Source organism: Primulina eburnea, chromosome 13, assembly GCF_022965805.1.
Source record: "Primulina eburnea isolate SZY01 chromosome 13, ASM2296580v1, whole genome shotgun sequence".
NCBI lineage: Eukaryota > Viridiplantae > Streptophyta > Magnoliopsida > Lamiales > Gesneriaceae > Primulina > Primulina eburnea.
Genome location: NC_133113.1, coordinates 27,664,342 through 27,685,993, shown reverse-complemented (window position 1 = coordinate 27,685,993; position 21,652 = coordinate 27,664,342). Strand labels below are relative to the sequence as shown.

The window sequence follows — 21,652 nt, the reverse complement described above, 5'->3', positions numbered from 1 at the left end:
GATGTATATTGATAGTTGGAAATTTTGAAGTACGAGTTGGACAACTGCATATGATTGATATTATATAACAAAACCAAATCTATTCACATTATCTTTATCATCTATCCAAAAATTCTGAACCGATTTATACACCGTCGGATTAGATTTCATTTAATCCGAACCATAGGATCTTTATCCTATATCCAAAATGGTTGGATTTTCAAAATCTATTTCTGATAAATTAAACTTTATCTTGACTTCACGAGATCCCAAAATAAAAACATGAAAATTGGCTAGTGCCTGGAGTTGACGTTGAAAGTTCACCTTTCATTTTTGTTTCTTTACTATAGTCTGTACTCTTTTGGCTAAAAAAACATTAAAATTTGTTTCTTTACTATAGGATATTATATACAATACACACAAATGTCCAAATATGTAATAATAATAATAATAATAATAATAATAATAACATGATCATTATCCTATATCCAAAAAATCCGATTCCATTTTTTCACCGTTGGATTAGATTTCTTTGAGTTGGAACCATATGATCATTATCCTATATCTACAAAATCTGATCCGATTTATACTCCGTCGGATTAGATTTCATTCAATCACAACCATCAACTTCATATCATCTAGTATCAATCATTCTATATATAGATATAACATAATTTCATTTCGAGTCACCATTTTCATACTCTATATAATAAATATTATACTTGTCTCCCAAAATATTTTTGTTTCCATGGCTTCGAATACACGAACTACTTCTTATTCATATCAAGAAGACATACACATTTGTCATGTTTATCTTGACATTTCCCAAGATCCTATCATAGGCATAAACCAATCTCGAAATCAATATTGGAGTCGTGTCGAGCAAAGCTACAACTGTAACGAACCGTACTTTACATACTTAAAATTTGCGGAAAAATTAAAAATTTTCTTAATTGTAAACATTCATACGGTTCATCACTCAACATTCGTAAAATAAACTCCCAATCATCCGTCACAAATAAAAATTTGGATAAAAGAAATTGTCTCAAAATATGCACCGAAAATTCGCAGTTTACACGGGAACAGCAAAAACGAGTTTTCAGATCTAAAATTTATTCAAAACCGATCTAAATAAATTTCTGCTCAAACGACGAACGTGACATACAAAATTTTACGCATAAAACAACGCAACACATAGTATGACCTGATCGATACAGAAAGAACAGATTATACGTCCCTTTTTGATATTTAAAATACCGTACGACGACACCGAAGCGGAGATGGATCGAGGTTTGATCCAGGACGATTGTGGCACTGAAATCTTGCAACAAAACCCACGAGAACTTGCTGGAAAAACCGAATTGAAGGGGGCGGCTGCTCTTAGATAGAGAACCCTAGGTTTGCACTCTCACAAGTAAAAGAAAATCTGATTTGAATTTGTGTGTGCGTGTTAGGCATTATTAGTGTGTGTAAAAGTGTGTGTGTGTGTGTGATTAATTAGGAGAAATTAGTGCTAATTTAATTAATTGAAAACACTAATTACTAGTTAACACCCACTAGTTCAGTCAAACTCTACAATTAAAATAATTACACCAATTTTAAAAGTTTCAAACTCTTAAATCACTAAATACATAATAATACTTCAAAATATTAAAACTCGATAACTTAATAAAATGCCTCATCCTCAACTTAAAATAGAATACCATATTTTAAATGGTCACAATCGTCACCAGTCTCTTCCTCGATCTCGCCTCGAATAATCGCCTGAAACATTAAGCTCGAAAAACTATTATAACGTGAATCACATAAACATAATTAATTTTAGAAAAATGCATTTAATTAAATCATGCACTGCTAAACTCAGATTAAAATAATTTAAATGCTTAAATAATTAAATGAATGCATGTGTTATACGTGTATTAATTTTTGGGCACTACAGTTCCTGCCCCACTTATAAAAATTTCGTCCTCGAAATTAAGTCTTACCGAACAACTCCGGGTAGCGAAGTCTCATATCTGCCTCTGACTCCCAAGTGGCCTCTTCCACTGATTGATTCAGCCACTGAACTTTGACTAGCTTAGTCACTTTGTTCCGGAGTCTGCGCTCCTGTCTGTCGAGGATTTGAGTCGGTCTTTCCTCATAAGATAAATCTGGAGCAAGCTGCAAGGGTTCATAACTCAGAATGTGCGAAGGATTAGCCAAATATTTCCTCAGCATCGAGACATGGAACACATTGTGCACCCCGGCCAGATTCGGCGGAAGGGCTACACGATAAGCTAGTGTCCCAACTCTGTCCAAAATCTCAAACGGTCCAATAAACATCGGACTCAACTTGCCTCTCTTTCCAAATCTCATAACACCCTTTATAGGTGCTATCTTGATAAAAACGTGATCTCCTACGGCAAACTCGAGATCTCTTCTTCTTTTATCGGCATAGCTCTTTTGACGGCTTTGGGCAGTCTTCATTCTCTCATGAATCTTGACCACCACGTCTGCAGTCTGTTGAACTATCTCGGGACCAAGTTCTGTCCTCTCACCAACTTCATCCCAATGAACTGGTGATCTGCACTTCCTCCCATACAGTGCCTCATAGGGGGCCATACCAATAGATGCTTGGAAGCTGTTGTTGTATGTGAACTCCACTAGAGGTAGTCTAGACTCCCAAGCTCCTTGAAAATCAATCATGCAGGCTCTCAGCAAATCTTCCAAAATCTGTATCACTCGCTCAGACTGGCCATCTGTCTGCGGGTGGAATGCTGTACTGAAAAGCAATTTCGTCCCCATGGCTGCGTGTAAGCTCTTCCAAAAGGACGATGTGAACCTCGGGTCTCTGTCGGACACAATCGAAACTGGAAACCCATGTAAACGGACTATCTCCTTGATGTAAAGCTCCGCATACTGCGTCATAGAGAAAGTCGTCTTCACTGGTATAAAATGCGCATACACATTTGTCATGTTTATCTTGACATTTCCCAAGATCCTATCATAGGCATAAACCAATCTCGAAATCAATATTGGAGTCGTGTCGAGCAAAGCTACAACAGTTCCAGAGCACCCGACATGACTGAAGTTCGTAACAAAAGATCTGTGCAATCTCGTATGGGCTTAATATTGGCGGCGATTAGTAAATTAAAAGCATGCATCCAACAAGTTGAACAACTCCATCCAAGCGGTGCTTCAGATATGGATATTGTGAGTTTTGTTTTGATAGAATATCTATACTTATATTATTATCAGTTTTTTATATTATTTATCTTAACTTTAATTTTATATACAGATAATTCGTGCGAAATAGTTAATGAAACAGGATTCTAATTTCAAGAAAGGTTTTAAGTTTGATCATGTATGGTCTATTATGAAAGATATGGAGAAATTTGCAGCTTCGTCAAACCATTCAAGGTCAACAATTCAAAGAGGTATTGAATTTTTCGACTCTCAACAATCGGACACACAAGCAACGGATTCCCCCAAATCAGCGTCCCCTGGATTATCACCATTTGAGATTAATTTAAGTGATGAAAATATTGGTGGTACTTCGTCACAGCGGCCACTTGGAGTGAAAAAAGCAAAATTAAAAAAGAAAAAAGATGAATATATGTCACATACAATTGAATCAATGAGATTAGGACAAGAAAAATTCTGGAAATAATCCAAACTGGAAATGCTTATCGTGAACATAACAAAGAATTACAGATAAAACGTATGCAACAAACTGAACGAAAATTGGAACAAAATCAAACAAAAATAGAACAAAATCGACAAATGTTGGATTTGACTAGGTTTCAAGAAGAAAACAAAATTTTGGTAATCGATCTCAACTCAATTCAAGATCCATCTTTGCGTGAAAATTTTAGGGCCGAACAGTCAAGAATTTTGAGTGAGAGGGAAGAAAAGAAACGTGCACGTGAAAGTCTCGACTATGGAAAATATTTTGGAGACATTGGAGGATCTGGATCCAGCTTACCTCCGTTTTAAATTTAAGTGCTTGTCATCCTTATTTTATTGTATTGTGGTATGATTTTTAATAGTTTGTTGTTTATTATCTTCTTTAGGTTTATGTTGTGTCATTATCTTTGATTTTAAGTGTTGTCATCTTATTTTATTTTATGTTGTATTGTAATGTCAATTTTAATAATTGAGTATTTTTTATGTTTGTTTATGTAATTTTGTATCATTTTCTTTGATTTTCAAAAAAGTAGTGTTTGAAATCTTAATTTTTTTTGTACTTGTATCTTTGTATTCAATATTAATTAATTTAATTATAACTAAATAATTAAGATATTCTTGGCATATTTTATACTATTTTAAATACTAAAACTAATTTATCACAAATTATTTATTAACATAATAATATTATCTTTATGAATTATGTATTAAATTAAAATATCCAAGTTTTTTAAAATTAATTGTTTGAAATAATACATTTTTAGAATTAAATTAGATTATAAAACTAATTATATAATATTTAAAGTTTAATTAAAATTAAAATAAAAAACAATTACAAAAATTTTTTTTAAAAAAAAAGAAAAAACCCAACGCTATTGCTACAGTGTTGCACTACTCTATTTTGGCGTCAAGAAAAGCTACTGGTTGGAGCAGATAACACTGCACCAAAATGGTGTAGTGTTGGAGATGGCCTTAGGAATATATGTGAGCGGAGATTTACCTTGTATTAGTAGACTTCTCAAGATTCTATCTTTTGCAACAAAAGTTAAATTAATTCCAAGTTAACTTCTACAATATGCTCAGACAATGTTAGCTCATACGACAAACCGTTCCAGCACTGTATAGATATTATCTGCATCAGCATGAGATCTATCACCCGCCACAAATTCATAAATTATGCCATTAACCTCAATCGAGCTGATTCCGAGTTTCTTTTGAATCCCGAAGGCCTTCATTTTCTTTCACACTTCACTCGCACCATACCGACTTCCAGTCGCTGCATAGATGTTCGAAAGCAATACATAGTTTGGATCCCCTTGTAAATCCCGATCATAGATATGCTTCATCAAGCTTTCTGCCAAGTCCCATTACTTGTCGGCAATAAAGTCAAATAAGGTGGCCAATTGGAGGAGACAACATTTAATGTGAAGTTGTTGCAGCCTTCTTTGAACACGTTTATTTTGGCAGCTAAATTTCAGAAATTGCGGATGTTCATACTGGAATGATGCATCTATAAATAGATGCATCATTCGACATTTCTTGTATCCCATTCTGAGTTCCTCTCTCAGTATACACATATTTGAATGTGTTCTATAATATTTGATAGGTGTTTGTTCTCCTGTATTAAGAGAGTTTGTGTTCTCTTTGGAAACACAGTGAGTGAGTTGTACATCACAAAATATTATAGTGGAAATCTTTTCATCTTGCCCATGGTTTTACCCTAATAATTTTTAGGGGTTTTCTACGTAAATCTCGGTGTCCAGTTTATTCTTTATTTCCGGTTTTTATTATCTCAAATTCCGCACGTGGGACCAACAAGTGGTATCAGAGCCTTGGTTTAAAATTTCTTAAAATTCTGAGTATGCTCTGTGGTTGCAGCCTAGACTGATCTTCCACATCAGAAAATATTTTTTGAGATTTTTTATTTAAAGCGGGATTATTTTGTCCAGTCTATAAAATTGTTGTAGACATAATGGCGGGAAGGTACGAGATAGCAAAGTTCAATGGAAGCAATTTTATGCTGTGGAAAATAAAGATACAAGCAATTTTAAGAAAGGAGAGTTGCTTGGCGGCTATTGGAGATAGACCGGTGGAGATTGCGGATGATGGAAAGTGGAATGAGATGAATGATAACGCTGTTGCCAATTTACACTTGGCTATATCTGACGAAGTTTTGTCAAGTATCTCTGAGATAAAAACAGCCAAAGTTATCTGGGATACTCTGACAAAGATGTACGAGGTCAAGTCGCTACACATCATGATTTTTCTAAAGAGAAGGCTTTATACTCTTCGGATGGCGGAATCTTCATCGATGACCGACCATATCAATACACTAAATACTCTATTTGCCCAGCTCACTTCCATGGGGCATAAAATAGGGGAAAATGAACGTGCGGAGCTTCTACTTCAAAGTCTACCAGATTCATATGATCAACTTATCATCAACATTACCAACAATATTCTTATGGGCTTTCTAAGATTCGACGATGTCTTAACTGCGGTTCTCGGAAAAGAAAGCCGGCACAAGAATAAGGAAGATAGGTTGGTAACCTCGAAGCAAGCAGAGGCTTTACCGATGATAAGAGGGAGATTTATGGACCGTGACTCCAGTGGGAGCCAAAGACGAGGTAGATCAAAGTCAAGAAGTAAGGAGAAAAATATTTACTGCTTTAAATGTGGCGGTAAAGGGAACTTCAAGAGAGAGTGTAGGAATATCGATAAAAGTTCTCAAGGAAATGTGGCCAGTACTTCAGGCATTGGTGAAATATTATTCAGCGAAGCGGCAACAGTTGCGGAAGGCAGGCACAAATTTTGTGACACATGGATTATGGATTCAGGTGCGACGTGGCACATGACGTCTCGGAGAGAATGGTTTGATCATTATGAACCAGTCTCAGGAGGATCTGTATTCATGGGAAATGATCATGCCTTGGAAATCGCTGGGGTCGGTACTATCAAAATTAAAATGTTTGATGACACCATTCGCACCATACAGGAGGTATGACATGTGAAAGGACTGACGAAAAATCTTTTGTCCTTGGGACAATTGGATGACATCGGGTGCAAAACTCGGACCGAGAACGGGATCATGAAAATTGTGAAAGGCGCGCTTGTTGTTATGAAGGCGGAAAAGGTTGCTGCAAATCTGTATGTACTTTTGGGAGAAACACACAAAGAGGCAGAATTAGCTGTTGCATCAATTGGTTCAGGAGAAGAATTAACAGTGTTATGGCATAGAAAGCTCGGGCATATGTCAGAACGGGGTTTGAAAATTCTCTCAGAACGGAAGCTGCTGCCGGGACTTACAAAAGTGTCACTACCCTTTTGTAAGCATTGTGTTACCAGTAAACAACACAGATTAAAGTTTGGCACTTCTACTGCCAGGAGCAAAAGCATATTGGAGCTGATTCATTCGGATGTTTGGCAAGCACCGGTTGTATCCCTAGGAGGAGCGAGATACTTTGTCTCGTTCATTGATGATTTCTCTAGGAGATGTTGGGTGTATCCAATCAAGAAGAAATCAGATGTTTTCCAGGTCTTCAAAGATTTCAAAGCGCGGGTTGAACTTGATTCAGAAAAGAAAATCAAGTGTCTGAGGACTGACAATGGAGGAGAATATACCAGTGACGAGTTTGATGCATATTGTCAACATGAGGGTATCAAGAGACAGTTCACGGCGGCTTACACACCTCAACAGAATGGAGTGGCGGAGCGAATGAACAGGACCTTGTTGGACAGAACAAGAGCTATGTTGCGGACTGCAGGTTTGGAAAAGTCATTTTGGGCAGAAGCAGTCAAAACCGCTTGTTATATTATCAATCGTTCTCCTTCAGTGGCGATTGATCTTAAAACTCCGATGGAGATGTGGATCGGGAAGCCGACATATTATTCTCATTTGCATACATTTGGAAGTCCGGTGTACGTTCTGTACAATGAGCAAGAAAGATCAAAGTTGGATTCGAAATCCAGAAAATGTATCTTCTTGGGTTATGCTGATGGAGTAAAGGGGTTTTGCTTGTGGGATCCTACTGTTCACAAGCTTGTCATCAGCAGGGATGTTATCTTCGAGGAAGATAAAGTAAAGGGAGACAAAAGCACACAGAATTCAGAAACTACTACATTTCAGGTGGAGAATAAGACAGACGAATGTCAAGTTTCTTGTGAAGCAGTACCAGAGCACGAAGAACAAGAACATGTTGAGTCTGAAGTTTCCAATGTGAGGCAGTCAACTCGAGACAGAAGACCACTAGGTTGGCTTTCAGATTATGTCACTGAAAGCAACATTGCATACTGTCTATTATCAGAGGATGGTGAGCCATCGAGTTTCCACGAGGCTACTCAAAGCTCGCATGTATCTTTGAGGATGATAGCAATGTAAGAAAAATTGGAGGCATTAGACAGGAATAAAACTTAGGATCTTGTTACACTACCACGAGGAAGGAAAGCCATTGGAAACAGATGGGTCTATAAGATCAAACGTGATGGCAATAACTAAGTGGAGCGGTATCGTGCTAGATTGGTGGTAAAAGGGTATGCTCAGAAAGAAGGCATTGACTTCAATGAGATATTTTCTCCTGTGGTTCGGGTTACAACAGTCAGAGTAGTGTTGGCATTGTGTGCGGTGTTTGACCTACATCTAGAACAGCTAGATGTAAAAACGGCGTTTCTTCATGGAGATCTTGAAGAAGAAATCTATATGCTCCAGCCAGAAGGTTTTGCGGAAAAAGGCAAAGAGAACTTGGTTTGCAGGTTGAACAAATCTCTGTACGGTCTCAAACAGGCGCCGAGGTGTTGGTACAAGATATTTGATTCCTATATCATGAGCCTTGGATACAATAGATTGAGTGCAGACCCTTGTACGTATTTCAAGAGGTCTGGTGATGATTATATTATTTTGCTGTTGTATGTGGACGATATGTTGGTAGCAGGCCCCAACAAAGATCATGTCCAAGAATTGAAGGCACAGTTGGCTAGCGAATTTGATATGAAGGACTTGGGACCAGCAAACAAGATTCTAGGGATGCAAGTTCACCGAGACAGAAGTAACAGAAAGATTTGGCTTTCCCAGAATTATTTGAAGAAAGTCTTGCAACGCTTCAACATGCAAGATAGTAAGCCAATATCGACCCCTCTTCCTGTTAACTTCAAGTTATCCTCCAAGATGTGTCCTAACAGTGAAGCAGAGAGGATGGAGATGTCTCGAGTACCGTATGCATCAGCAGTGGGAAGTTTGATGTTCGCTATGATCTGTACAAGACCGGACATTGCTCAAGCAGTGGGAGCAGTTAGTCGGTATATGGCGAATCCTGGACGAGAGCATTGGAGCACTGTTAAGAGGATCCTTAGATACATTAAGGGTACCTCGAATGCTGCATTATGTTATGGAGGATCAGATTTTACACTCAGGGGCTATGTCGATTCAGATTATGCAGGTGATCCTGATAAGAGGAAATCTACTACTGGTTATGTGTTTACACTTGCAGGAGGAGCAGTAAGCTGGGTTTCAAAACTGCAGACAGTTGTGGCGTTATCTACAACAGAGGCAGAATACATGGCAACTACTCAGGCTTGCAAGGAGGCAATATGGATTAAAAGGTTGTTGGAGGAGATCGGGCACAAACAAGAGAATGTTCCTTTGTTTTGTGATAGTCAGAGTGCCTTGCACATCGCAAGGAATCCAGCTTTTCATTCCAGGACGAAACACATTGGAGTTCAATTTCACTTTGTGCAGGCAGTAGTAGAGGAAGGAAGTGTGGATATGCAGAAGATCCATACAAAGGATAACATAGCTGATTTTCTGACCAAGCCAGTGAACACTGATAAGTTTGAGTGGTGTAGATTCTCAAGTGGCCTAACAGAAACGTAAGCAGCAGGCAATGTCAAGATTGAAAGGATGTGTGGAGATATGTTTGATTCTCAATCAAATCTCCAAGTGGGAGAAATGTCGACAATAAAGTCAAATAAGGTGGCCAATTGGAGGAGACAACATTTAATGTGAAGTTGTTGCAACCTTCTTTGAACACGTTTATTTTGGCAGCTAAATTTCAGAAATTGCGGATGTTCATACTGGAATGATGCATCTATAAATAGATGCATCATTCGACATTTCTTGTATCCCATTCTGAGTTCCTCTCTCAGTATACACATATTTGAATGTGTTCTATAATATTTGATAGGTGTTTGTTCTCCTGTATTAAGAGAGTTTGTGTTCTCTTTGGAAACATAGTGAGTGAGTTGTACATCACAAAATATTATAGTGGAAATCTTTTCATCTTGCCCGTGGTTTTTACCCTAATAATTTTTAGGGGTTTTCCACGTAAATCTCGGTGTCCAGTTTATTCTTTATTTCCGGTTTTTATTATCTCAAATTCCGCACGTGGGACCAACATTACTCACAGCTCTACGCACGGCACAATGAACCAAGCATGACCTTATTTGGCTTCATTGGCTTCTTCCGGATCACCAATAAAGCCTTCTTTCAATCTCCCAGCACCGACTACAAAGGTCGACTATGCATCCATAGTGTTTAACAGTTTGAGTGATTTTAAGGAGTTGTCATTTTATCGTATAACTCAAGCCTCTCACTTATTAAACCGACATGGCTACAAGCTGTAAGAGCTCCAGTAAAGCTCACGCCATCGGGTTCAAAACCCATCAATTTGCACGTTTTTGAAATGTTTCAACGCTGACTCTGCATGCGCAATTACAGCCAGGCCAACAATTATTGAGTTCCATGATACTAAGCTTCGTTTAGCCATGTTGTGAAACACCTGACGAGCTAACTCAATAAATCCGCACTTACAATACAAGCCTATTAAAGAATTATTCACCCGAATAGTACCTCTTAAATCATGCATCAATACAAACCCGATGTAACAATAGTCCTAAACCAAGTGTTCCCAAGTTAGAAACTGCAGAGAGCACTGAGACAATTGTTACAAAGTCAAGTGCCACACCAAACATCTCATCTGCATCTCTTGAAAATACTCCAGAGCTTCTTCGAACTTTCCCTTCTTCACAAACCCATAATCAATGCAGTCTAAGACACAGCATCTCTATCAGGCATTTCATCAAACAAATTGTTTGCCTCTGAAAGTCACCATTTCTCATGTAACCATTAGAGTATTCCAAGTCACCTTATTCTTGATAATCAAGTGATCAAAAACCATTCTGCTGATTCCCAGTTCACCAAACTTTGAATACATGCCAATTAATGCAGTTCCCACCATCACATCGTCAACATCCAACCCGAGTTTTCGACAATACCCCTGAACGTTAGGCCCGAGGTATAATGTGAGAACCTGAAATTCCAGCAGTAGCAGCAGCTAGCAAATTTCAGCAGAAGCTAAAAATTCCAGCAGAAGCTAATATTTCAGAAGCTGGTACTTTTCCAGCAGATTAGAATCCAGTAGCAGCAGCACGAAATTTCAGCAGACAGTTACCAATTCAGCCATGACTTGTAACTGAAACATTTAACACGGAATAAAGATTGTTAATGGCAGATTATGGCCATTAATAGGGAGCCTAACAGTCAGATTGTGGCCTATAAATAACACCTCAAGTCTCTGAAATTGGTGTTACACAAATCCTGAGTTATCTCTTGAATTTTCGAGTTAAGAGGGTGCTGAATTTCGACCAGTAGAAATCAGTAGCGAGAGAAAGCATATTTCCAGACTTCAACCGAAACCTCTAAGCAAATTACTGTAAGTGGGCTTACATATAAATATCTTGAAATCTGTTTGATAATTTTGTGTTAAAGTTCAGTTTTTGTATGTTGATTTCTGATTTTGAAGCATTGAAACTCCCTAGTGAACTAATGGTAGGAATATATATTCTGAACATTTCTGAATTCTGATTCTGATTCTGGCCTCACCCCTTAGAGGAGAGAACATATAGGGGACTGATATCAGTTTAGCCATGAAATTCACTAACGTGTTCAGTGCTTACTAATTCTGAATTCTGTTCTGAAGCCTGCAAATTCTGAATTCTGATTTCTGTTATGAAAATACGAGTTTTCTGTATATTATTGTATTACTGTTTCTGTTGAAAAAGATTTCGAAAACTGGGAGTTATTACCGCCCCTGCTTACTGAGTGACAATCATATCACTCATCCACCAAACCCATCTCAGATAAGAGTACTGAAGAAAGGTTAGAAGAAGAAGAGCAGATCCAGTTCTGGGGCTTCAGTTTATGTTTATTTTTATTCCGCTGCATCTGTTAAGATACTGTAATATTTGGTTTTACATTTCCGCTGTAAAACATCAGTATTCGAGTTGTAACAGACAATTGATTTATTTCGTACTATGAATAAAAGACTGGTTTCTGAAATTCTGTACTTTTGAGGCTTGTTGTTTTCGAATGTAATATTTGAGAGCAACGCCGGTATCAACCAACCCCCATCCTGGGGCGTGACATATAAGCCCTGGAATGGAAAATTGGCACACCCAGAGAGCAGAGTTACAAAAATGATGTGGTTAGGCTCGACATTCGATAATCACAAGCGATTCAATTCTGAAGCTGCTTTAGATAGACGACCGTCATTGCAATATTAGGCAATAGACAAGGTCCAGGAGGCCGTGGTGGCGTCTAGAGAAGCGTTTTCATGGTTGTCGTGGGCCAAGTTGTGGAGTTTTGGAGGAGGAGGCTGTGCGGCCGCGAAGGGTTGATAGGGATTGGGGAGGCGGGAAGAAGGCTCATTCTTTCAAAACGGCTGGCTTCCTAGTTCCTTGTTTTCTCGGTTTCATCGTTCTGATTATTTAGTGCATAAACAAGAGTCCAATATTTTTTATAATTTATTTGATTTATATTTAAATAAAAAATCAAAATTCTTAATAGATTTTTTATTTTATAAAAAAAAACATAATTGAGTAGACAAAATTTTACAAAATATACAGTTTATTATATTTTATAAATTTAAAATTTTTATTTTTTATCATAATTTTTTTTTAACAATTCTTTTTATTCCATCTTCTTTGATTCAGGTAGTAATGACCAATTTGTATTTATATTTTCAATAGTAACAGAATATGTAGCAAGTGGTGTGGGGATCCGGACGCTAATCATCTTCTTAATCGTGATTGGGACTAATTAATCAATTATAATAAACATGGTCTAAATTTTTTTTTTAAATGCGGAAAGTAATGGAATCAAACTCCTATACATATCAGTATAAAAGTATAAATCTGATAAAATATACAATCATACACATCTCAGGTTCAACAACTAACTATCAAGTGCTTAAACCCTATCTCTAGTCCAAGTCCGTAGTCTCCACTCTAACTCGATCTTTCTTCACCTCTGTGACCCTGAACCTGTCCCACCTGTTGCCATGCACACATACAGACAAGACAACAGCCGGATAACTCCGGTGAGATATAAATATCCCAGTATAAACAATGTATCAATGCAATCATATAAAACGTATATAAAAGCATAAACAATTATTAAAACATGTATCCAATCTGACTACATGAACAAATACGAATCTGTATTTAAGTCAATGACTTGTTATATTATCTTATCTTATTTCTAACCTAGGGATCCCAATCTAATTTAGACTTTGGTATGCTGTATCGAATGTCTACAATAGACGTCGATCTACATCTAAGCTCATCGATACACCGTAAGTCTAGAATCTTCGCGGTTCTGACAAAGACTCGGCGGTTCTGCCCTAGCTAGGCTGATCTGCCCTAGACTCAAACTCTGACTCTGCTCTAAGTCAATAGATTAACATATCAATCTGATAATCTGCAAATATCGATGCAATAAAATAAAGTATGTGATTTTGGGAAACTCAAGTCAAACCTAACTCGAGTTGTGCAATCCCGAATCAACATTTATTTATATCTTTCTTGTTGTCGCTCTGATACAATCAAAGTATTGATTCAAAGTCTATCACTGTTCAATCTGACAATGACAATATCAATATCGGTATATAACTCAATTCAAAACCTGTTCTGATCAATATTCAAATCGAAATATATAATCTGATCCATATCTGAACAAGGTACAATCTAATTCATATCAACGATATCACGATACAATCAAAATCATTACTGAATCTGATCAATCTAAATCAACTGATGTTTCGACGACAAAACAATACAATCTGAATAACTCTGTCAATCTGAACATCACAGATATAATACCAGACTTCATAATCAGTATCATTTCAACTCATAATCTGAATAATACTACCAATCTGATATCGAGTCTCAATCAAATCTACTCTAAAATTCATAAAAATTCCATAAACAATTTATTCTTTAATCTGACTTCAATTATACGATGTCTACTATGTCAAAAACATCATATATGACTTCTATTCAATCCTGACAACAACATAATTTCAAACGATACCAGAATTCAAAGAAACTTATGTCTGTTGTAGCTGTCGTCGCTAGGAACACGGTACTGTGCTCGGATTTGAAAACAGACGAACGAATTGTTCGCAACTTAAATTTCACCCGAAGCTTCCCTCGGTTTTCCTTTCTTGATTATGAAGAACAATCGCTTGTATATATATATATATATATATATATATATATATATATATATATAGATATATATATATATATATATATATATATATATATACATGTTCCACCTCCAAAAGACAAGTGGCTTGTTCTTGTTTTGCATGACTGGCGCATATGCGCGCACAATTCCGCGCATATGCGCCGGGAGCCTTATCCATGTCACCGTGCTGCTCGTGCATATGCGCGCCTCCCGCAGCGCATATACGCTAGGCCTTCTTCACATTTGCCTTGGATACTGGACATGCCGCGCATATGCGCGCATTCACGCCACGCATATGCGCGGGGTCTTTTGCCAAACCCGCGCATGTGCGCGCCCCAGATCGCGCATGTGCGCGAATGGCTCCTCCCTCGCACATATTTCACGTCTTTTCTCGTCTTTTCCAGTTTAATACTTTTCGTCTATTATTACCTTGATTACTCAATAATCATTTCAGATTAATCTCAAATTACGTTAAATATACCCAAATCATTTCAGATTACGGTAATAAAATCTCGGGCCTTACAAGTGGAGTTTCATGTCTTATTTGGAATGCATAATTTGTCATATTTAGAGGTGTAAACAAATAGAGCATGTTTGTGAATTTTTTTAGACGGCTCGAGATATATTTGATTAGTATTTGAGTTTATTGAATTCTAGTCGAACTCGAATATATTCGAATTTTTTTCGAGTTGAACTCGAATTTAAATTATTTTGTTTGATAGTTCGCGAGTCTCTCGCGAGCTTTTGTATGTTAATAATAAAATATAATTACATATTAAATAAATAAATTTTGACCCTTTCGAATACTTATTTTCGAGTAATAATTTATATAGTTCACGAACATGTTTGAATTTTTTAAACCGAACTCGAGCTTTAATTCGAACCGAATTCAGACAAAAAGTTTTAAAATTTTCGAATTTCGAATCAAGCTCGAACTCAAATCGAACAAATTCCATCCAAATTCTAACTTTCAAATTTTTGTCATATTTGAATCGTTCCAGTTCGGTTTGTTTACATGATTAGTCATACTACATCCACCTACGCTCACATATTAATGGTAACTGCTGGAGTTGAACTCGCATTTGCAACTCTTATCCACTTTACAAGTGGTAATTTAAAGATTTATTTGAGGATATGAATTTGAAATCTATTGATTTTAATTATAATTTTCTATTATTTAATTGTAAACAATAAAACTATAAAAAAATCAATTCCTTATTGATTTATACATTAGTAATACAAAATACAAAATAAAATAAATTTCAAATGATACCCTTACTTGTTCAAATTGAATTCCATTATAATTAACATGAAATATTATACAAACATATAAAGAGTGAGTTTTATGTGAAATCGTCTCACGGATCTTTATCTGTGAAACGAGCCAACCCTACCCATATTCATAATAAAAAGTAATACTCTTAACATAAAAAATAATACTTTTCAATGGATGACTCAAATAAGAGACACATCTCACAAATATGACCCGTGAGACCGTCTCACACAAGTTTTTGTCACGTATAAAATATATTTTTGAAGTTTATGATTAAAAATATATTTGAATTAAAACACAACCTAAAATTACAAGGTATGAATAGATTCACACAGCAATGTGAAAACAAAAAACTTACACAATACGTATATATTATACATAAAATTCGAAAGTTTGTTTGCCTATCTGTAGTGATTTGCCCATTAGGTTCTCTCGCCACCAACGGGTAAGACATGTACAACCAGTGAAAATAAATACATCTCACCGACCATCAGCAGAGGTGAATGAGTCAGCAAAACCCGATGGCTTAGCAGGTATGCTACCTTTGCTGTCCTGGCTACCAGTGCCACTCAAATCTTGGATATCGGCTTCCTGCCAGCCCTTCAACATCTGTGGAAGAGGCAATGTCATGTCAATGCCAGAACACTGATCCATATCTTCGTATGGTTTCCATTTCTCCACCAACCGAGCTAGCACATTCACGATGTGTCCCATGTCGGGACGATGGTTTGCCTCCCGTGCCGTGCAATGTCCTGCCAATTCGGCTATAATGTAAATGCTATCATAAATTTCTTCTTTTGCATCAAGAGAAGGGTCAATCGAGGCGATAAGCGTATCTTTGTTAGATTTAATCTGCCAAAACCACTCAGCCAAGTATCTGTTTTCCTCTGGACGATTTTCATCAAGTGCCACTAATCCTGTCAAGAGCTCCATTAGTACCACTCCGAAGCTGAAGATATCGACTTTGGTGGTTATCTTTCCCGTCACTGACAAAAATCAAAAGATTAATCGACAGAAAACTTAAAGAGCACAAAAATTAAACATAGATGAACCAGTATTATCATTGAACAAGAAAATATGCAAGTGATTTGAAGGGCGTATGAAGGTTGAGCTCATTTATTCATTTATTGAAAATATTCTTACCAGCATATTCGGGTGCGAGATAACCAAAAGTTCCAGCTAGTCTAGTAGCAACAGATCTCTCTCTATCGGGAGCCAACTTTACCAATCCAAAATCAGACACTTTAGCCCGAAAATCATCATCAAGAAGAATGTTTGAGGATTTCAAATCACGGTGTATAAAGCTTTGGTGCGCCAAAGAATGGAGATATTCGACTCCTCTTGCTACATCAAGAGCAATAATGAGCCTTCTTGCCCAAGATAAAGGCTGTAAACTTAGACTCTTCCAACGGAAAAGATGTCCGCTCAGAGCCCCTTGAGACATATATTCATAAACCAGAACCCTCTCGTGTCCTTCAGCCGAGTACCCTAAAAGGGATACCAAGTGACGGTGGCGAACATTAGAAAGCACAGAAATTTCAACTTGAAATTCATTCAGAGCTTTTTTACTGACTGCCACTGCCTCCATTCTTTTAACAGCTAATTTTGTTCCGTCTTCAAGTTCACCCTTGTAAACTGCTCCAAAACCTCCGCGTCCCAGCTCGTTTTCTGGCGCAAAATTGTTGGTCACTTTGCGTAGAACCTGAAAAGATATTACCAGGTTCCCTGCCTCAAGAACCTGAGTATTATCCAACCTATCAATGGTCCCACTCTCGGTACTGTCACCAGTTCGAGTATACGAGGCTGAGCTATCCACTACTGCGATTTTTAACATATTACTGGGATCTGATGAATCTTTTGGATGGATCACTTCACCGCCATGATGTTTTATAATCTTTTTTTGGTGACAAAGGAAGTAGACAGACGATAGAACTGCGAGAAATATAAAAATTGTAGAACCTGCGGCTGCAGCCACTATGACCAAAACTCGAGATTTGGTCCTATTTTGCGGTTTTGACTTCTCTGTAACAGCAGTAGATGCATTAGCACTTGTACCTCTACCATCTGGCTTCGGATGAAGATATATGGAAGGATTTGTAGGTGGTGATTCAGGGCTGTCATTTGGAGAAGGCGGCATTGGAGGTGCAGTATCCGGTGAGGGGGATTGTTTAGGTCCATTACCTGCCAATTTCGGATTACCAGTATCCGGTGAGGGGGATTGTTTAGGTCCATTACCTGCCAATTTCGGATTACCATCAGTTATGACATTCACATCATCGCGGAATCTTGGCAATGGTGGCTCAAAACTGTTCCCTCGTATATTCAATAATCTCAATGATCTCAAAAAAGTAAGATTTGTAGGAATGGTGCCATGTAGATTGTTGCCTTCTAAATGAATTTCAATTAGCGATTGTAAGTTCGCAAGTGAAGGACTAAGGGTGCCATTAAGCCCAAAATTTTTCAAATTTATTACTGAAACATCATTCCTAGATTCACAACTTATCCCCCACCAAGGCCCTCTACACGGGTCATTACCAACCCATTCAGAAGCAAGTCTTTCCGGGTAGTTCAAATCTTGAAGAAAATCTAGAAGAGCACTCACTTCAGGAGCACATGGCTCACCAGGATCAGACTGGCAAAATGAATTTGACTCATAAGAAACATTTACAGATTTAAACTTTGGTATTGGACCCATGAACATGTTATTGTTCAAATCCAATACTTGAAGGTTCATACTTGCCAAGCTTTGGGGAATCAGCCCAACAAGCCGATTCCCATTGAGGTTAAGCTGTCTTAATGAAGTTAAATCTCCAATGTTGTCTGGAATCGAACCAGTAAATTGATTACCATGGAGCCATAGCTGAGTTAACCCAACCATGGTTCCAACTACATCAATAGGACCACTAATACCACCCCCATCTTGATTATTCAACCACAAAACCTGCACCATGGAGTCACGAAAGCTGCTGGGTAAAACACCGGTGAGTCTGTTACCTGACAATCTTAACGAAGTGAGAGACGGAAACTTCCCGAAAAACGCCGGCACTGGTCCGACAATGTTGCAACTCGAGCAAGAAAAATTAGCCAACTGGGAACACTCTGCTAGCTCACTGGGTATACTCCACCCCGAACTCCGATTAAAGGGATTATCATCAATTGCCAAAACGCGAATACTACTAAGACCTTGAAAAAAATCAGCAGGGATTGTGTCGAATTCATTAAAATCCAGGTATACGAATTGTAAATTGGACAATCCACTGAAAGATGGCAGCTTTCCATTAAAGTTGTTTCTCTGGAGGCCAATATTCATCAGCATGTCTAATTGATTAAAATTCTGTGGCAAAGGGCCCTTTAATCCAAGGCCCTGAACCTGGATTTGAGTGATTCTGCCATTAGAACAGAACACATGTGGCCAAGAAGGAGGGCCACAGGGGTCTACTCCCCCATCAGGCCATTTCAAAAGCTCTGGATTTTCTAACCCATTTCTGAAATCATCCAAAATCTTGAAGTCATTTTGGTCGGTAACACCATTAACAACTCCCAAAATGCAAATGAAAAGAACCCTAACAACGTGCATTAGTTTTCTTGGAGCAACTTCCATTTTCCATGCATGATTATATCACAATGCACACAATCCGATATCTACAAATAGAGAAAAATGTGCTCAGAGATTCTGGTGAAAACAACAAACAAAAAAAAAAACAGAACAAATAACAAACCTTGTCCCGTGTACATGCAAATGCAAGAATCACCTAATGGTGAGTGATTAGTGGTTTTTTTCACAAAGCAAGGTAGAAGATTGAAAGAGAGAATTGTGGAGAATTTCACCATTTTCCTTTGGGATTTTCATTCCTCTGCAATTAGATCTAAGTCTGTATCTCACAAAAGTACGATTCTTTGGTTACTACCAAACACTCTTTTTCTCTCTGCTTCTGTGAGTGTCTCCTTTATTTGTTTTTATATTCCATTCATTTTTCTTTTTGGCAATTTGTAATTTCTTCTTCTTCTTCACTGTAATCTTTCTCACACTGCCTTTACTTTTTGATGACACGAGAGAAACAGTCGAATACAACGAATGATGAAGATTACCACGACGTGTTTCACCGACTGAAGACACGTTTGAATATGAGTTCTAGAACTGTAAAAATGGACAAAATAATATCTTTGACATCAGCACCTTGACAAATTTTTCACCGATAATCTCGTACCCCTTTTATTAAAAAAAATAATCTTAAATATTGTATTAATCAACCTAAGATTAAAAATTCTTGTTCAGCCAAGAGACCGATGTAAACCATGAAATAGTCATATATTTTAAGGAGATTTTTCTTTTTTAATAGGACAATAACTTTTTTGGTCTCATTAACAAATTTGCCACAAATTTTTTTGTGGGACGATCAATTTTTTTAAAATTATTTGAATTATATATTAAAATATATTATTTTTTATGTTAAAAATATTGTTTATTACCCGTCTCAAAGTATCTATTTATGAATTTACCAATTTGATCGGCGATATTCCTTTGGGAGCAGAATCAATGTTGCTTTCTGCTCTTGCAATAAAACACAAGCAATCTTTAAAATAAATAATCAAATTCGCTCAAAAAGAAAATTAAATGAACAAATAAATAAATAATCCCAAATCGCAGGCCCACTGTAATTATTTATACCTGTGTTTTTTGACTTTGTCTCCTTTAATTTTCTTCTCGTTCTATTTTTAATTGCTATTCTTAATTTCTTAAAATTAAAATGTTGACTTTTCTAGTTTCCTTTAATCATTGTTTAGGATTTATCTGATGAAGAATACCCTGTAAACCATATTTGAAACTCTTAATATATAGAGTACATCTTGTGTGAGGCGATCTCACGAATCTTTATCTGTGAGACGCATCAATCATATGGATATTCACAATATAAGAGATCCGTCTCACAAAATGCGACATGTGAGTCCGTCTCACATAAGTTTTTGTCTAATATATATTATCAAATTTGATTTACTTTTAATTGTGAAAAAAAAAAACATAAGAAAGATACTCTTAAAATCAAATATTTTGTTCATATATATTCTTATGAATTTAAATTTGAAAATCCAATACAAAATTCAAAACTAGTCCTTGTTTTGCTTCAAATATGTGGCTATAATATTTTAAAAACAAATAGTTATTTTAACGCACATTTAATTACGTTTATACATGCAGGTATGTTTTTTTTTAAAAAAAAAAATTGATTGGGGATTGAAATTTAAAAATAAAATAAAAATTGGTATCTTTCAAAAATAGACTTGCCGACGTTTTCATGGAAAATGACTTGTCTACTTTTGTGATTGTTTTTCTAAAAATAAACCATAAAAATGGTGCAATAATAAGTAAAAATCTATAAAAATTTATTAATTTATAGGGTTATTAATTAATTGTTAACTTAATAATTATTATTTTAAAAAGTATTTTATTCGACGAACATAAATTTAATCGTATAAAAAGTTATTGTGTTTCACCAATATATTATAACACTCTCTTAATTAATATTTATAAAAAATTACATTTTGCGTGTATATCTTCAAATGAAATTGGCGATATAAAAAAACAATAGAATTAAATTTTACAAAAAAACAAATGTCAATAGAATCATATTTTATTAAAATTTTCCTAATTATGCTTGTAATTTAGAGAATTAAATTTGTGATATTGACATGACAAAAGTTTTATGTAAGGGTTTTTTTAAAAATTATTATTTTAATAATTTATGAAAATTATTGACCCAAGTTGTGATGTCGCTAATGTATTATTAAAAGTATGTCTAATAGTAAATGCTACACATGTTTTATCAATTTTGTTAATATTTTAATGATTATATTAAAGAATGTATTAAGTTGAAAATGGGCACAATCTAAACAAATGAATCGGTACGATGTGCTTGCCGACTAAGGCCCTTGTCCTCCCCTCGCACGTGTTAGCCCTTTTCAGCATTAACAATATTAATTAAATACAACCCACCACAATAAATCCCCTCATCTTTTTTTAGAAAAAAGGATTTCATAAGATTCATTATTATATAAAATAATAAAATAGATTTGGAGTCTCATATCAATAATAAAGCAGTTGATATATGTATTTTTTTGTAATTAGATGCTGGATTTGTTACAATTTGACTCAATTTTCATAATTTGTGTTAAATTTGAGATTTTGGTGTTAAATGAGTTATAAGTCATAAAGGAGG

The 21,652-nt window shown here is 36.3% G+C and overlaps 1 protein-coding gene and 1 pseudogene across 3 annotated transcripts; both read right to left on the bottom strand.

The window, feature by feature from the left end:
- Positions 1-10,045: 10,045 nt before the first annotated feature.
- Positions 10,046-11,099, bottom strand: LOC140810428 (pentatricopeptide repeat-containing protein At1g05750, chloroplastic-like; annotated as a pseudogene).
- A 4,620-nt stretch (positions 11,100-15,719) lies between these two features.
- On the bottom strand, positions 15,720-19,562 carry LOC140809109 (receptor protein kinase TMK1-like). 3 transcript variants are annotated; one of them, XM_073166590.1, is made up of 4 exons: positions 19,266-19,561; positions 17,673-19,079; positions 16,581-17,618; positions 15,720-16,423 (listed from the first exon to the last, which is right to left on the bottom strand). In XM_073166590.1, the coding sequence occupies exons 2-4, from the start codon at positions 19,036-19,038 to the stop codon at positions 15,918-15,920; spliced, it is 2,910 nt and encodes a 969-aa protein (XP_073022691.1). In that variant the 5' UTR covers positions 19,039-19,079; positions 19,266-19,561; the 3' UTR covers positions 15,720-15,917. The 3 variants fall into 3 exon arrangements, with proteins under 3 accessions (XP_073022691.1, XP_073022690.1, XP_073022689.1); XM_073166589.1 differs by having other exon boundaries at positions 16,581-19,079; positions 19,157-19,562; XM_073166588.1 differs by having other exon boundaries at positions 16,581-19,079; positions 19,266-19,562.
- Between the last annotated feature and the right edge of the window lie 2,090 nt (positions 19,563-21,652).

Bases quoted from the DNA above. Each gene is read 5' to 3' on its own strand.
- LOC140809109 (XM_073166589.1), bottom strand. From the start codon at position 19,038: ATGGAAGTTGCTCCAAGAAAACTAATGCACGTTGTTAGGGTTCTTTTC. The intron at 16,424-16,580 runs GTAAGAATATTT...GATTTTTGTCAG, and splicing joins TCTCGCACCCGAATATGCTG to TGACGGGAAAGATAACCACC.